General features: G+C 38.4%; 1 protein-coding gene across 1 annotated transcript in view; it reads right to left on the bottom strand.

Annotated features, from left to right (window-relative positions):
- Nucleotides 1-19,128, bottom strand: part of ASPH (aspartate beta-hydroxylase) — a gene marked incomplete at its 5' end in the record, with an annotated part of 107,711 nt that overhangs the window by 25,310 nt on the left and 63,273 nt on the right. The window contains 4 exons of the mRNA XM_084260603.1: nt 4,499-4,635; nt 5,677-5,827; nt 8,918-9,004; nt 10,663-10,751. Of these exons, the coding sequence (XP_084116729.1) occupies nt 4,499-4,635; nt 5,677-5,827; nt 8,918-9,004; nt 10,663-10,751 (464 nt within the window). The remainder of the gene's footprint in view (nt 1-4,498; nt 4,636-5,676; nt 5,828-8,917; nt 9,005-10,662; nt 10,752-19,128) is intronic.

Below are 19,128 nucleotides of genomic sequence, written 5' to 3'. Positions count from 1 at the left end.
AATGACCCCTGTACATCTTCAAGGAGCATGCATGCTAATTTTACTATGCTTGACCAATCATAGATGATGTGGTAATTACTAACCAATTAGTGTAAATGTAGGTGGGTTTTTCAAATCCTGTAACAAGGTAAATAGGTTGTAAATTCTGTGTGTAAGGGGCTAGTTTTGTGGAATTACCACCTAGCACCCATCTCCGTGCAGACATGGAATAAATCAAATCCCTCTACTCTGTGTGTATATTGGTGTACTGCACACTGGGTAACGACCCTGCTTTTGGGATGACAGAGCAAGTGCAATTGAGAAAGATGCTGTCAAATAATGCCTGCATCACATAACTGGACTACACAGACCCTGGGAACAGAGAGGGCGTTCTCAGCACTACAGTGAACTGCAGCACTCGGTGGAAGAGCTTATGCTTGCTTAGCCGAGAGAAAGCTACCAGGCAGTAATGCAAAGTCTAAGGCAACAGTGATTCAAATCCACTTTTGAGCCAGAAGGGGATGGATAAATTATTATCGTATCATTGTGTGCTGCGCTCTTTGATTAAGACAAGACCTAGTGTGCTAAATTAAGGGGAAAGGTTTTGTACCCTGAACTAGATTCTGACAATGTCTGAGATATATCCTGACTGAATTTTGCAGGAAAGGAAAACCCACAGGCAAGTACTAGAGATTTCATGGGGACTGTGCCAGAGAAAGATTTGTATGTCCAGGGACAGCTGCGGGAAAGGATCAGAGTACGGGGCAGTGTTTCAGGGGAAGGTGTGAAGCTGGCTGGCCTGAGTTCTGAAACACATACCCCCAACATTTTTGAGATAATTTAAGTTCATTTGGTCTGCCTCAGCCAACAGGAAAATTAGTGAATGTCTTAAACAGCTTTCCAGCTCCACGTTTCTGTGATGTATATGTTCAATATCATTTGTAGCTGTGTGTGATATCAATTACATGGGCAAGTTAATCTGTAGTGACACCTCTTATCTCATTATAATAAAAGTGGATGGTTTTATCAGGACAGATCCTCAGTCTGTGAGGATCATCACAAGAGCCTGGCAGTCAGTGGAATTAGAGACACTGATACCTGCTAAACATCTAGCACAGCTGCTAAACAGAAAAATATAGACAGATGAGCAATTTCTTTTGCCTAAATCCATCCTTGAAGCTATTAAATTTATGCCATGGATAAAATGCCTACATACTTTGTAGACATTTCCCTCTGCCTTTTCCAGTCACCGTCTACCCTAATTTTTCAATCAAAACCATAATAAGTCCTCTGGGCAAATTTCTCTGCTTTCTCAAACCTTTTACATACAAACTACACCCAAGCACAACCAAAATCAGCCCAATGTGGGTACAAAATGTTATGAGTTAAAACTATCAGCATTTTACTTCTTTTGGCAGAAAAGAGCTACTATGAAGGAACAATCAATTTGAGAATCTATCTGAAGTCTAATGTGAATACAACACATTATTAGCAAAAGCTGAACCTGGCAATTCATAGTAAAGATGAGCTTGATCCCTAGCATAACACCACTACCTGATGCATCTCATGCCTTTTGACTTCAGCATTCTGTGTATAACCATTTTGAAAGAGTGGCTGGCGAGCTGCCCAGTAGAAAAGGACCTGGGAATATTGGTTGATAGCTGTCTGAATAGAGGCCAGCAGTGTGCCCAGGTGGCCAAGAAGGCCAACAGCATCCTGTCTTGTGTCAGGAATAGCGTGGCCAGAAAGAGTTGGGAAGCGATCATCCCCCTGGACTCAGTAATGGTAAGGCCGCACCTCAAGTGTTGTGTTCTGTTTTGGGCCCCTCACTACAAGAATGATGTTGAGGGGCTGGAGTGTGTCTAGAGAAGTGCAACAAAGATGGTTAATGTTCTGGAGTATAGGGCTTATTTGGAGAGGCTGAGGGAACTGGCGTTCTTTAGCCTAGAGAAAAGGAAGCTGAGGGGAGACCATATCGTGCCCTACAACTCCCTGAAAGGAGGTTGTAGCCAGGTGGATATTGGTCTCTTCTCCAAGGAAACAAGCAATAGAATGAGAGGAAACAGCCTCAAGTTGCACCAGGGGAGGTTTAGATTGGATATTAGGAAAAATTTCTTCACCAAAAGGGTTGTCAAATATTGGAAGAGGGTGCCCAGGAAAGGGGTTGAGCAACCATCCCTGGAGGTATTGAAAAGATGTGTAGATGTGGTGCTTAGGTTTAGTGGTGGACTTGTCAGTGCTAGGTTAATGATTGGACCCAATGATCTTAAAGGTCTTGTACAACTAAAACAATTCAATGATTCTCTGATCCAAGAATCTGTACTTGCAAGGTGAAATAGAAAGACTGATACAAATATTTATGAGCTATGTAATTTTGTTACAGTTTACCTATAGTATAAAGCTATCTGATTAATTAAGGCAAAATCGAATTTTCTGTATTACAGTTGATTTAAGCTACATTGCACTGCACAAAGGCATGATCTACATTCAGAGCCTCTAAAGAGAAGCGAAGGGATACAATCAGCAAAAATTACACTGGAAGTATTTAATGTAAATTGTATTACTCTGTTGCTGTTGCTGCATGCAATATTAATTATGTTTAGAAATAAGTTTTACTAAACTGCTCATAGCCCATTAAATATTAATCATGAATATAGAAATTAACCTCTGGGGCTATCAATGGCTAATTAGCCAGGGCAGAGTACTGTATTAATGTCGATATTCTGCTTTTGGTACCTGAGATAGCTCAATCAGAGCTGGCTTGTGCATCTCTGTCTAATCCTGCACTGAGTCATGCAGACATACCTCAGCATGGCAGGGAGAAAAAGCACTATTAGCAGAGTAACTGGTTTTATAAAACTCTCTTCCACTGTATTTTATCATAATCTATAGATCTTTGAAAACAAAAATAGCTCTAAATTCTACTGTCTACTTTTAACGTTATATTGTCTTTGAAAATAAAAATAGATGTGAATTCTTCTAGGACTTCTTTTAATGTCATGTTTCTATGTCTCTAAGTGTAATGTTCAAAAATAAAATACTAATATTAGGCAAAACTGAAATCCTGTCCAACTGCATGCCGTTTTCCATGTGTGGTTCATGCACAAAGTCTGATAAATGTGAAAGAGAAAAATGTATTTTGTATCAGTTAAACCGTAACACACTACAGCTGTGTTATGTATAAAACTCTCTTAATCAGAGACGTATATATTTCTTCAAAAGCATATCAAACTCAGTATCAAAGCAATTATATAGCAAACTCTTTACCTTCTTCCATTTACAAAAAGTCCTGTGATTTTTGATACTAAGAAATTTGAACATCCATACTGTTTGCACAAAAATACTGAAAAATTGCAAAGGAAAATCTTGCCCAAAAGGAAAATGGTTTTGTTTTTCCAAGTTCCTTGCAGCTTGAGAAACTGGTTGTTAATATGTGTTGTCTTTTAAAGCTGATGCTTCCAGTCCTCTGAGAAATGTTGACAGCAAGCCAAAAATTACTGAGCAAAAAATGTTTTATGGAGGGACCTACAAAGTAGTGAAAGTAGCAAAGCAAATATTATTCTGGCAACTTCTCAGGCTACCAGAGGAGCTTCAGAAAAAAGTAGTATTATCAGGGTTCAGTTCCTGCTTCCAACCATGCAGCTGAATTTCTTCCTTCTCTTTGAGAAAGCACCCCAGATGAAAATCCCCTCAGACTTCCAGATATGGAGGATGGAAAACAGGGCCTTTATTCTCAGGAGGTGGTATTAATCATGGTGACTCATCCTCAGGCTACATAACCAGCCGATTACCATACTATACCTCTACCAAACAAGCACTGCAACAAGCGTGCCAATGTCAACAAGGCCATCTCTGATTGGGTGCTGACAGCTTATGCTCTACCAGTGACATCAAGCTCTGCATCTGTCAGAGAGTTTCCAGATGTTAACAGGGTTTCTAGATCACAGGAGCAGAGTGGTCCTTTCTGGCAGTGAATTTTCCCTGACTTCATAATCATATATAAGAGAGCAATATAAATCCAGTGAACTGTATATATTACAAGCGTCATGAAAGAAAACCAGAATTTAGGCTGCCTACAAAAATCATGAAAAAACAAAGGTTAAATAACTATGTTGAATAACTGAACACTATCACATGGTTAGAGCTGGTGTACCTGTAAAGAAGCAGGCTCACCTCTGCTTTCCTTGTCCGACAGATAATTTTTTTATACTATGCATTACATCTATGTGTCTGTCAATATAGTCCAAATCTGTCTACCAGAAGGTATAAGAAAGTGAATATTATTAAGAATATGAAAAACATCTGCATTTCTCTGTCCATGATAAAGAACATTTAGCATGACAGCACCAGGAAATGTTAATCAAAATGAGAAGATAATTAAGAACTACACTAGGAAACAATATCTGCATTAACCCTTCAAACCAGACATGCAAAATGTTTAACAACTAAAACCATTAAAAGCAGGCAATCTTTAGAATGAATGCAAATATTTTTTTCCTTGGCTGGAATGGAAGCTCACCTCTTCATATACTTTCTTGGCATTGCTGTTATCTCCTATCAAGAGGTAACCGACACCAAGGTCATTCTTGAATGAAGTATCACTGGGAAAAAGCTGAACCAATCTCTGTAGAGTAACCAGGGAACCTCTCATGCGACCTAATTTGATGAAACGACAGTTAATTACAACTACAGATATAAGCAACTGTAGCAAGATCCTTACCTAATGTCTAAGAAAACAGAAACCAGAGCTGAGTGATTCTTTTTCACGAAAGATCAAAAAGTAGAAGTTGAAAAAACACCCGTGTCAGGATAGAAGCATATTCACTGGGCAGGCAGCCATACAAAGAATACTTTGGGAAATCACAAATGCGCATCATGTAGTGTTATAGTAACCTCTAGTGGAGAGATGCTCGCAGTGTAGCAGTAACATTAAGCTTTGGTTGCTCTTTCCTATGTAGAAGCAAAGTGTTCAACAAACTAGGTTAACACACCAAAATATACTTAGTCTTAATTGTTTAAATAATTTAAAAAGTTTCTAAGCAACAATTCCACTATATTTCTGTTATGAAATGTCTTTACATGCCTTAAATTATATACCTTTCTTGGCTTCCTAGATGAGGTCTTGCTGAGGAACAGCAAGATCAAAACAATCTGATATTTAAATCCCTTGGGAACAGAACCCTCTTCTCCTTCCAAGCTGACATAGTTCTCATCAGCACTTCTCATATACCACAGATTCAAGATCTAATCTTTCAGATGTTATCCCTGAGTTTAATTCCATTGTTTTTATGTTTCCTGAACTTTCATTCTGGGTATGTTTACTCGGTGTACACCATTAATTTCTTCATAATTTCCCTCAGCTTCAACAACAACAAAAACCCCCCAACATTTTCTTATTTCTCTGTCAGTAACATTTTTTGACCACTTCTCATCATAGTTTCTCATAGAACCTAGTGCAGTGGTCTATAGGTGCTATTATCAAACAAGCAATTATATAAACCCAATTTAAAGAATTACAAAATTATCAAACAAGCAATTATATAAACCCAATTTAAAGAATTACAAAATATTTTTCATAAGCATTTAAGAGATTAGGAACACAACTCCTAGTGAAAATTCTAAGGAATTGGCAAATGGATATTTTACAAGTCTTGCTCACACAACTTCCATAACTTCTGCACCATTCTCAAACCTCACCAAGAAACTGCTGTCTGTCTGCTTCTCGTTTCAAGCTCAGTTTTATCAGGTCTGAAGGGACATTTGGCAGAGTAGCCACCTCATCATAGGTGTTGATGGCTTTTTGCAGCATCTCATTACTTCGCATTTTCTCAGCTAAGTCATCTTCAGACTAGAGAGAATCACAAAACCATTATTAGAACACATAATGATCCATTAGTCTTAAAAATAACTTTTTATTATCTTTCATTTATATAATTTTGGCAAAACAATTGAAATTTATTTGGTTGTGCTTTATAGTAAGGCAGATTAGAATTACTGGTAATTCTTGTTTCCTGCAAACTGGAAGCATGAGAAAATCTGTACCTAAAACTTATATTAAAAGAGATTTTATTTTTTTTGTTAAAATTTGTAGAAGTGATAATTTCTGTTTTCAAAAATAAATGAAGCAATCTGTTTTAATAGTATGGAAGAAATGGAAATTGTTGTCTATGGACTATTTACATACTAATCCTCAGAGATCGAAACACACCAACAAACGTTCCTTTCCTACATTCTGGCACAGATTTATTTAGACTCTTTCTTAGAAAACTAATTATGATTTGGCTTGACACTTGCACACGTTGATGTGATCTACCCTACGACTCTTTCAGAACTTAAACCTGTTCATCAAATTTAGGAGCAGACCAAAGGATCTATTAGATTTCTACTGTGAAATTACAGCTTCAGTGCAGTTAATGGAAGTTACTACTGATTTCACCTGTGGAACTGCGTTTGGGTAATTGGGTTCTACAGATGAAAAAAAAAAAGACTATACTTCAAAAGCTGAATTTTTAATACCTTACTTTGTCTTGTTTACACAGATGCACACAATTTCATGTGTTTAATGCATTCTTCCCAAATACTTTTATTTTTATTGGCTTATGTTGTTTCTTAAGTCAATCAGCAGGGCAAGGTACAGATGCATTGCAAGCTCTGCAGGTACAAAAGCTCTTATTGGCCTATCTAAATTCATTGTTGCATCAAACACACACATTAATTGAAACAACTGTAAATATCTGTAGTTCATATCTGCAATCTTTTTTCACTTCTTCCCTCTAGATATTTCCTCTGGCTACTTTAAAGCTGAATCTAGGAAATACTGAATAACATGGTAACTCAAACAGCTGATCAGTTGGTTTCAGAGATAACTTCAGAAATCAGTTTGAAGAGATTGATTATTTTTCTGATGTACATTTGCTAGGAAATTTGGGTGGGGTTTTTTTGAGGGGATTTCAGAATAGTAAGGATACATAAGCAAGAGTCAGAGTGTCAGCATAAAATCTGCATAAATTCACCAGTATAGATGTTATAAATAATAAAAGGAGGTTAAAGATCCATCTATTCTGCCTCTCAGCCTTAAAGGTGTTAACAATTTCTGTAGAAGATCCTTTTATCTGGCTCAAATGTAGCTCCAGAAATCAAATTGGGTATTGCACAAGTTTCTGAAAACCATTTCCAATTATGAAACCTTTTGCAGATTTTTTTTAAAGAGTTGCCTTTTAAACCTAATAAAAGATCCAAAGAAATGAATCCTCATGTCTTACTAGAAACTGAATCTACAAAAATAACATGTAATGTAGGTTCAAAGAAATGGTGAAACACACTCTTGTGGTGAGTTCCCATCCTTTATCCTTACCCTTCTCAGCAGTTTTACCTTTAGTTAGCAATGAGAGATTGCAAATTTGAATTTGTTGTCTTGGTATAAATACCAATTTAGAAGTAATATGGTGTCACAATGTAAATCCTGAGAATAAGCTACCTGTCAGGGAAGCCTATGATTTTCCCATTCCTTCAAACAGCTTCAACTGACACATACTGGTTTCAATAAACTGTCATTGGTCATGTTAATATGAGTGTTCGGTAAAAAGACTTGTAGGAGCCTACAAAGGCTACTGAAAATGGAAAAGAACTTAAAGCTGACTTTTTACCTTCCCAGAAAGTGTATGCTAATCATGACTTCAGATCTTGGTCTGTAAGACCTTTAAAGTATTACCAAAGTAGTAGGTTGTGACTACAAATTGTTGTAAAAGGACAAAAGAAGTTGAGACACCGGGGGAAATTCTGAATGAGAACCAACTTCACAGCTGGCTCCAGTGATCTGCCCTCCTCCCTAAAAGCAGTGAGCTAATGAGGGGGTAGGAAGCATATTCTCTTAGATGTAATGAGTAGATTCATAAAAAAGGCAAACATTAAAAGCGTGAGTTCACATAGTTAAGACCATCACCATATATGAACCAAAGCGGTCTCCTACTGTAAGAAGGCAAATATTCTATCAGTCTACCTGTCACATAGAGCACTGAATTACTTGGCCTTCTGTTTATCCAGTGCTTGTGTGATAGTTTTTTGGATAATTGAGACTTTGGTTGTAGCATACCTATTACTAACCAAGTGAAAACTGGTTGTGACTCTGATTCATGTACCTCCTTAATTGCATAGCACCACAATTCCTTTCTACAGTGAGGGTTTCACTTTGCTCATCTTGATTAACAGGAGTTCAAGGAGTTTTTTTATTACACCTAGTGCAGTGGGATTATCCTACTATTTATGAAAATGCAGGGATTATTATCTTTGGAGACATCCCAACACAGCTCAAAAGTCTCAAAAGTATTATAAATGCAGAGCTTATTTTTCAATGCTTGGGGTTTTTTGGAGGAGGGGATTTGGTGGGTTTTTTTTTCCTGAGGGCAACACTTGAAACAGAACTTGCTCCACACAAAAAACCTAATTAAGCCTCCTTGCCTAAGAATTTGTGTTGTTTATTCTTTAACACTCTCTCTATAAAAACTCCAAATCCCCACCCCTGTTCTCACTAAGCAAAAAGCAGCATTTAGCCCAGAGCTGATGTGTTGATTTACCAGGTGCAGCAAACAGTATGTAACAGCTAAATTCTGCCTGTTGCTTCTGCACTGGGACGTTAGTTGGGATTTATCTCTTACTGTCCAGCTCCCAGGTCCCATGAGGTCTATAGGATATATCTTATTTTTGTGTTATTTACAATACTTCCCACTGGCCTTAAAGTTAGACAAAAGCTCCCGAAGTAAATGCGGAAGGATGAAGGACTGAAGTAGATACAATATGACAGATCACATAATTCTTTTCTTTCTCTAGGAAACACCCATAAAGTTATAAATGAAGTCTGACTGGGGTTTAGAACTCTATTGTTAAAAAAGGGTTTGTTTTTTTTTAACATTTATGGCTTTTTTTTTTTTTGTTTTAGTACCTGTGCTTTCCCGTATCTTGCTCGAGGACTCTGTGGATATTGATTCACTAACGCTTCAAAGGCCCTTAGAGCTTCTTCAACTTTTCCCTGGAAAATACAGATATTTATCAGCAATTCTATCTAATAAAAAGGCTGAAGGACACATGACGTAATAATGTATCAGTTTCTCCAATTATAAATAAAAAATGCAGACTGAATCAACAGCTTTCACTCATATTTTTGTTGGAATTTCCTGTTTATTTAAGAGAGATTTGCTGCTATGAAACACTATTATCTACTTTCCATGGTTAAAATCAATACCTTTTGTTCTATTTTATTCATGTTCCCTTGGATGAATGGAAAAAACCCGCTGCCTATCTAAAAACGTAAAGATTCTATTGCTAATAACAAAATCCAAACTAAATTTTACAGAACAGAAAAGAAATTCCAGACATATGTGGAAATTTCCTCTCTGATGAACAGAACCTCACGTGATGAACAGTATCATTACTACAGTTCTTCTAGGGGAAATACTATAGCCTCATCCATACTATGCGGCTGTTGTCTCCCAATGTTTTGCATAACAATGTCCCTCAGGACACCTCACCTGTGCTCTGTGTCTCTTCCCTGTCAGATACAAAGTTGGAACGTAACTACAGTATTCTCATGATTGATGCTGCCTAGGATGTAAGGATGGAAGTTGGGAAGAACCAGCTGCACTGTTAAACAGGAGCGACGCACAGCACGGCAACATTTGGCATCAGATCTTGCTGTCACTTCCAACTCTTACAGCCTCCTAAGTAGGAGTGGATTATTACACAGAACTGTCCTGTTCTCTTCAAATATTACATATGTCTGATTAGTTGCTAAATTTATCCAGCTTCCTGCAAGACAAGCGTGATTGTCTGCAACCCACCAAGAGAAACAGGCACGAAGCGAGTTATGCAACTGACCCTATAGGCTTATCAAAAGTTTCTGTTACACCTTTCTCTGATCAGCCAACAACAAGAAGCATGAAAACACTTCTTATTTTTGTATTCTAACACATAAACAAGGTTCCTAGTGAAATGCAGCAGCAGTGGCAGCCTGAGGTTAGAGCTCTCTTTGTAGCAGCCCTTCAGCCCCATCAGAGACTTAAAGGAACTCTGGGGCTGCACGGATGGCAACATAAAGCACAGCCAGTCTTCTGAAAATCATGAATAATCCTACATCTACAATCACCAAAATGTTTTTTATCCTGCTGCACTGAAAATAGCATACCATTGCTCAGCCACCTCAAATCCAGGATACAAAAAAGACCTGCAGCTGTTCTCCATGTGCTAGGACTGTCTCTGAGGTGTAACAGAGGTTTTACAAGACTTGCATCCGGAAGAATTAAGGTGTCTCATTTCTAACAGTCACATTATCTTGCTTCACTATTAAATCTCCATGTAATATGTTATAAAATACATGAATATCACAATATATTATATAAAACAGTATCTTTTTATTTCTTATTATAGGTATTCAACAGTTAAGCTAAATATTATCAGCGTTAAAGGTGAGCAAACACACATGAACATACATACACTTATGACTTGAAAAAATGTAAGACAAACTATCCAGGAGAAACAAAACTTGGACAAACATACACTGAATATTTAATTTAAAAAAGTTAATTTCACAGAAAGTAACCTAAAAGTAATTCTCTCTCTTTCTAAGTTAATTTTTATTTTATTCCTTTTTGTCCAATGTCCGCAGTCCTGCGTGAAACATTCAAAACTCACTTTTTTGCGTAGTTTTTCTGCAGCATCCAGTTCAGCTTTAATGGTTTTATCAAACTTGTTTAAAAGCTTTGGCTTCTTCTTTTTCTTAGCTAGAAGAGATTAAAAAAACCCACAGTTCTTTACTACAGTATTTCATAGCAATTATTTGGAGTAAACTTTAACTAGCAACCAGTAACGTGCTGATAAAATGCAGGATTTTTAAAAGAAGCAGTTTCAAAATCTACCGAAAAGTAATTACAAATACTACTTATTACAAACACAAACTCCAGTGTGAAAAAAGCAATCATAGCAACATAGAATTTTCTTGGGACCCCTTCCTTCAGTCAAACAAAATAACTTTTCAGCAAGGTTTTTGATAAAGCATTTTCCATCTCATATAGTCCAGGATTTTTTCCCAAAGGGTTCAACTGACATGGAAGAACAAAGACAACTTATTTCTCCGCATTGATGGAGTAGTATTACAGATACCGTTACCAGGACTTGCAGGGAATTTTTAAAGCTGTGACTACATATGTCTACTTCAATCCAAAGCAATCAAAAGAGCTGACAGAAATCATAGTTGCTCATAGTAGGAGGAACTAAAAATTTTACGTGGTCCAGCTTCCTGCTGAAAACAAGTTCAACACTGAAATGTCTGATGAAGACCTTGATGTGATGGAGTTCCCACTGCTTAGCAAGCTACCGCAGAGCAGCAGCAGTGCTGAAGCACATTGTATCAAGTAAATTGCATTCGAAGCAAATTGAACTAAATCGTGTCAATTTAAGCAGCTATTTACTTCACAGCAGTTCACTCTTAAACAACATATTTGGTTGCATTAAGTATACTAGATGTTAAAAAAATGCAGATACACCACTGAAGGATATGACAACAAACTGCTTTTCTCCACATTTGCTACAGCTAAACTTTGCTTTTGCATTTCATTAGAAAAACAACCAAACTTTCTGACACAAGTATGGGAAATATATATTGGGTGATACAAGTAACTACTAGTTATGTGTATCTGTAATCAGTAGCATATATTTTTGCTTAAATTACACATTACTACTTTTTCCCTTCTCTGGACAATAAGTCATTAATAGCATGAAGAGAACTAAAATTACTATTGTTTTCTTTGCAGAACTTTAAACAGGGAATGATGTAACCAGTATGTGTAAAGGTAAAACCAAACACTGTACAGCTTAACACCACAAAACTGCTGCATTGCTGTAGCGAGGATTTTGGATGACAAGGTATTGTAACTAGCTGTGTTCTACTCTGCTTTCCAAGTCCTCGGGTGCACTATGCAGGTATGACAAGAACCACCACATGCTACTGGAAGCTGTGCTCATGATTCATTAAACAATACTTTCTCTCTGAGACTGACCCTACACAGAGCTTTAGGCAGACAAATCACTTTGTCTCTGTAAAACTCCAGAGAAAGACCAATGCCTTAGTTAATGCTAAACCAACACTAACCCCATCCAAACTTTAGAACGTCTCCTGAGCCTGAGCTGCTCTGGAACAAGATAAAAAACCTTCTTTACTACCTTTGGTTCCTTCTGCGTAAGGTTTCTACTGTCATGTTCAACACTGAACTCAGACAGCTCTGCATGCAGAGAGTACTTCTTACATTGCCTTTATAATCTTTTCTGCTTCATTCACACGCACAGTAACATAGATGCTGGTGCTTTTGCGAGGCAGAGGCGGGGAACAGAATTTAAGCAGACTTGTAGCTGTCATAGAATCATAGAATGCTTTGGGTTGGAAGGGACCTCAAAGCTCATCTAGTTCAAACCCCATGGGCAGGGACACCCTCCACTACATCAGGTTGCCCAAAGCCCCATCCAGACTGAGCCTAAATGCCTCCAGGGACGGGGCTTCCACAGTGTCCCTGGGCAACCTGTTCCAGTGCCTCACCGGGAAGATCTTCATCCTAACATCTAACCTAAACCTACCCTCTTTCAGGTTAAAGCCATTGCCCCTTGTCTAATCACTACACTCCCTGGTGAACAGTCCCTCTCCCACTTCCTTATAGGACGCCTTCAAATATTGGTACATCGCAATTTGGTCTCCCTGGAGCCTTCTCTTCTCCAAGACGAATGAACCCAACTCTCCCAGCCTGTTTTCATAGGAGAGGTGCTCCCGCCCCTTGATCATCTTCGTGGCCCTATCCTCCTAAATTCCATTTACTTACTAACAAAGGTTGTATGAAACCTTACGTATAAAAATGTATTATGCTCTATAAAGCAAAGGTACTATAGCAGTGGTGTATTAGAATTATTATATCCCTGTTGATCCTGCTTATAACAGAAGACAATGCAATTTCCTAAGGCATCACTTACCAAGATGTTCAGAAGGAAAAAAAAATACCCCAAAACCTGACCGATATATAGGAGTTCACTCCTTTTACAAGATAAACCACCAATTAGTGTACTTCAATATGTTGGGTTTGCTCCTCTAAGACTTCAGGTTTTTGTTGTACCCTATGACTTGAAATCAAGCTTCTATACTCAGGCACACAATAACAGTCTTAAGGAAGGCAGGTATCATGGAACTGAACTGACCAAAGAGATGCTTGCTTTTTAATTTTTTTTTAATATTAATAGAACAACATAGATTGTTTTCATGTCTTTTGTTCATTCCCATAGATAATATAGTAAAGCAGCATTTCAATCTGTGGCTGCTTCCAGTCCTGCTATAACTTATTCTATCTGTTTCACAGGAAAATGATGCCTTTACTGCATTTTCATGCAGTTGATGATGATAATGATTAAGGAGCACAGCACTGTCTTTGTTCTGGTCATTCATACCCCTTGAATCAGCAAGTCACAAAGCCAGCTCTCACCATGACAGCAAGGATACCTCCACCCCAGGCCTTGAGTCTACAGTGACAAAGAGGTATGGTCAGAAGTTTTTGACATAATGTCACTAGGCCTGAAACAAACAATCCCTAACATGCAAACAGTTTGTTGGGGTTTGTGTTTGGTTTTGGTTTTTTTTTTTCCCCTTTTTGATAGCTCATTTTTTCAAGAAACCATTGCTATTCCCAAGGCCTGTCTTACACAACAATAGTTACGGATGAACCCAGAAGCTTCATCCTAAGAGCCAATATAAGCAAGTAGGATCGAGCTCCCAGCTGTTACCTGAAATTGTCAATTTTGTTAGCAGGAAAACTGAGGTACTTTTGGCTACCTCCAGCTTCCAGCTGGACATCAGCACCAAACACTTGGTTTGTTCCTGTTCCCTAAGTTGGAGGCTGTACATACAAAAATTGCAACTAAATAGTCAATTCTCAGTTCTTATGGCATGAAGAAAAATCTTTACCTAAGACTGAACAGGACCTGTGTGTCCAGTAGGAGAGGAAAGCTATTTGTCAGCTTTCTAACTTTCAGTATTCATGGAAAGACAGATTCTTTTTGTCCTTCTCAAACTTGCTAATCATGGCAACTGCAAAGGTCCTTCAAGGAAAAGGAAAGAAGCTTTCCCACCCACACAATTCCTTTGAGTTTACAAGGAGCTGAGACAGAGATGGCTCAGAAGAAAAAGGGAATGAAAATCCTACCAGTCTGTGGCACAAAGATATGACATCTTTCCCCTCATGTCTGACTTTGGTGATGTGTTGAAAGAACCTTTTTGCCACCCCCCATTACAAAAAATTATTATCTTCCCATCTTCAGTACAATTATATATCAGCTCTAGACCAGCAGGAGATCAATATGAAAAGCTGGAAAGGAGCTGTTAACATAAATATTATTCAGCTGCTAGGCACCAATATAACACAGTAAACATTATATAACAAGCAATCATTTTCATCTCCCATTCTAGCCCTATGTTAAAGGATTCACCAGGGAGCTTTCAGTGTAACCATCAAGCATTCCTCTATATTAACCAGATAGCCTGCTATCTCCCTGCAGGGTTATTTTAATAAATTATCCAGTGCCTCCTCCTAGTGTAATAATCCTTTAGCAGATGTGACCCAATATATTAAATTTAACGCTACAAAGAAGTTAACTTCTCTATTTTCAGAGGAAAATACCCAACATGTCATTTTTCTTCAACGACTTACAGATTTCACCATGTAGCTGAAGTAATGCATGATCACACAACTGCTAGGGTGATTTGTAGTCCAAATCTGGTTGAGCATTAAAATGGCAATAATTCTTTTATATATCATACTATGGTCTTGCAAGAATAACACTGAGAATTTTCAGTAATGGCCATGGATAGTAAGGATGGGCTGTCTATCTAGGATTGCTGAAAGGTCCCTCAGAGAAAACAGTTTCCATTGCCAAAGCAGCAGGCTAGGAGGAAGTCTCATATGAAACTCCATGCTAGTTCTTTTGTTGGAGAATAAACAATGGCCAGCGATGACAAGCAATTTCCTATCTCCCTTCTGCATTAAGATACAAAAGACAAAGAAAAGAAGAAGAAAGAAAACCATTTTGGAAGTGGTGATGTATTGAATGTGCAGTAAACTTAACTGTGTGCAATATCATCCAATGAAAGATGGTGAAATAGCTATTTTACATACCTACATTGGCATATGTGTATTAAAATAACAGGTATATTTTACGTTTTTATGTTGAAAGGCATCTCATCATCACCAAAAGCAGTAAAAAGGAGGACAAAAAGTCCTTTTTCTACAAAGGACAGAGAAATACCTTTTGAAATATAATGAAAGCACTGCTAGATAATCTTCAGATCACAAGAGCATCATGTGAAAAATAAGGAAAGGTAACCAAATGATGAAAGGTGATTGAATCACTTACTTCTGAAGGACGGTTTAAAATATTTTGTCTTTGTCAGTGTGTGTGGAGGGGGTAACGTACATCTGAAGAAGCAAGAACAAAGGGGGGAAAGGTAGTAGTACAGAGTTTGCCCCTGGAAAAGGGGTACTTACCACTCTGCAAAAAGTAGCTACAGAGATGAAAGGAAGAATTTATTTCCTGTACCACCATAGTCAGGACAAGGCATGAAAGGCTTAAAATTGGTACAGCAGAAAACTTGGTTTGAACATCTGGAACTAGTATCTCTGAGCAAGTGCAGTAGAACAGATTGCTGAGGATAGTTGTTGAATTTCAATTACTGGAAACTTGTAAGGATAAGTTGTGTAAGACTCTGCCAGGAAAGATGCACACAGTTGATAAGGCCTTTGGTCAACATAATAGACAAAGTAAGCTTCAGGCTCCCATCTAGTGTTATTACCTACAATTTCTGCAATATACTGTTATATCTCAATGTGCTTTGGTGCCAAGACTCTAATTACACAGGGAACTTCCATTTGTTAATTAAAGAAATTCTTCCAGAAGCTTACTGTGCCAGTCATCACTGTGTCTGAGATTTCTCCTAGCCCTACACCAGCAACAGAATATTGAAATTCAAAGATAAATGGATGGGTTGCAGATTATCTGATTTGTCTAATAACCATGCTTTTATGTTCTGCAGTTTGTACTCAACCATTAATCTTCTGTTCACTTCCTTTCACAGAATCAGAGACCGTTAGGAGTTGGAAGGGACCTCAAAAGATCATCTAGTCCAACCCCCCTGCCACAGCAGGATCACCTAGACTATATCACATCTCTTCTCCAACCTCTCCCCTTCTCAACCTTGATGCCCTACTACATTTCTTACTTTCCATTTATAGACTCATTCACAATCTGTTCCTTAGCCCAGATCTTCCTATTTATCCCCAGCTTCTTTGTAGATACTGATCTTCTGCACACTTGTTGCTCATGTTCTTCTTCAAGGGTCTTTTCCCCTAAAATCCACTATCCCACATCCCTGTTACTGCCCATCTACTCTACTGCTACTCTCCATTCCTGCTGCATACTTCTGAAAATGATTAGGGCTATAAGCAGCCAGAAAAGTGACCCCAAGGAAAGATGAACACAAGTGCCAAACCTCTAATCTGTCACATAATTACACACGCCCCATAGCAAATGGTGCTAACAGCACACAAGTAAACACTTCACCAGTTTGAAGTGTGATGCAGTACTGTGTCAATTACATGCAAATTATCAGAGCCTGAGCACAAAGTGATACAACTACTTGGCTCAGCAGCAGTACTGAATGGCGTAGCTCTTTGCTTTCCAGGTAAAACTTAATTAGGTCATCACTTGAGATCATCACCAGTGCAGTGACAGCTCAAAATTAAGGCCACTAAACTTAGATTTCTCTATGTAGACACCTAAACCTGGATACAGTCTTTAGAAATCTAGTAATTACAGTCAACGGAGCCTAACAGATGAGTTCAGCATGAAGTAAACTAGGGGGTTAGCTGAAGGCTCCACTGACCATACAGATGTCTACTGTATACTGTGCAGCTTGGACACCACACTGGCACATGCAGCCACATGCAAGAGCCTGGAACCAAGTCCCACACTGTCCTCCTCGCTCACTGTCATCACCTTGAGATGACAACTGCTTGGAAGCCAGCAGTGTGATTGCTGAAAGACTTGGGAAACTCTTCATTCCTTTCTTTCCGGACTTGATCTCACAGCAAGTTTCAGAACTGTGAAGGCACAGCATGAGGAGAAACCCTGCTCAGGTCTAAAGATCTAGATCAGAATATGTATTTTTGAGACAAGGGGAGATACAGCAGCAAACATGGCCTGAGCAGGGGGTGGATAATGAAATTTTGTGGGCAGGCCACTGATGACTACTAGCCAGCACACATATGTGTGAACTAATATTTTTAACTGTCAATACTACATACTTTTGCTGAACCAAAAAAAAAAAAAAAGCACTACATTTCCAATAAAAGCTTTTTCTTTCTGGGTTGGATTTTTTGGGTGTTTTTTTTTTTTAATTTAAGCACAGGGAACAATAAAAAACTGGTGCAAAGTACACCTTGTGAAGCTCCTGAATGTTTTCCTTGAAACCTTCCAAAATCAATTTTTGGAAAGGCATTTCCAAAATGGGTTTTCCCAGTGCAAAATTCCACCTCAGAGGTGTACTTTCAGAAAAGCCACAAGTGATGAAAAACAGTGCCTTGTGTTAGAAAGCTATTACTAGCTTTTCCTGTAAAAACAAAACCAAAAGGCTATTAAGATTAACAGAATTGAATTCTGCACATCTTCATCTGAAGCAGATCTATTCTCTTCCCTTAAACAGCTGTTTAAAGAGCATCAGGTAAAAAAAATTTGCAACTTCTGTGTTGATTTTATTCACAGAATTATAACGCAAATACAATTTCTCACGACATTTCAACTTTTGATCCAAAGTGTTGCCTAAAGAAATAACAACCAAGGAACAAAACTTTTCTAGAATTTGTAAAGTTGATCCTCAAAGGATCAAATGTCTGTATGGTCTTATGTAACTGAGCAGAACACAAAGCTTCAAACTGGTGTAAATGCCAAGTAAGCCAATTAAGTTATTGTGGTAAGGACATCCAAAGCAATTCCATGAAGTAATAAGGGAAAAAGCTTATGAAAAAAAGAGAGTGATGACTAGTACATGGCAAACAAGTGATTACATCTGACTGTTACTCCAAAGCAGTATATAAGCTAGTAAAGTATTATACCAGAAATAACTAGTAAAGATACTTCTGCACTGGAGTAAATGCATCCTCTCTAATCTCCACTAGAGGGGAAAAAAGAAAACAAAGTCAGGTCTTTGTTCCACATTATAATCTCAAATACAGAATGATCAGCCAGGTAAAGGGATACCTCATCCTCCTAATGAAGCAAACTTTAGTGACTGATTACACATGAGCCTTGTCCTGGTTTTGGTCAGGATGGAGTTAACTTCATTTGTAGCAGCGGATGGAATGCTGTGTTTGAGAGTTAAAATGAAAGCCGTGCTGACAACACCCTGATGTTTCTAGTTGCTGTCAGACAGTCAAGGACTTTCTCAGCTCTTCATGAGAAAGGAGGGGCGAAGCCAGGACAGGTGACCTAACTGACCAAAGAGAGTATTCCACGCCAGTTATGTCCTGCCCAGGATATTGGGGGGCTGACAGGAGGAAGAACAGGGGCCACTCGGGGACGCGCAGTTCTTGGGGGACGGTCGGGTTCCTGGACGGCTCTGGGTGGCACGGCCTGAGTCCTGTGGTTTGGTGAGAAACTGCATTGTGTATCAACAGCTTCATATATTTTTGCTCTAAAGTCCTGTTAGCATTGTTACATTGTATCTTTCTGTTATCTTAGTAAACTATCTTTATCCCAACCCACGGGCCTCTTAGTTTCTTTGTTTTGGTGTTATTTACCCCTTCCTTTTCCCTTCCCTCGCCTATCATGCCCCCTTCCCTCTTCCCCTGCTCTTTTCCTTTAAGGAGCAGGCAGCTCTGTGGATCTTGGCTCTCAGCCGGGGTAAAACGACAACAAGCCTGATGTCTCAAAAGAGTTAACATTTTATCAGCTAGAACGGGACAAAAATATTAAGACATTTTTTAAATCCTAAAGATACAGCGTGTACTTGTTGTTTTAAGAAATAGTAAAGTTACTCTTAACTGGGTAACTGATAATGTCTGCACTGTAAAGACTTCA

The sequence above is a fragment of the Gallinula chloropus genome (assembly GCF_964237585.1).
Source record: "Gallinula chloropus genome assembly, chromosome: 2".
NCBI lineage: Eukaryota > Metazoa > Chordata > Aves > Gruiformes > Rallidae > Gallinula > Gallinula chloropus.
This window is presented reverse-complemented; position numbering and strand designations above follow the sequence as displayed.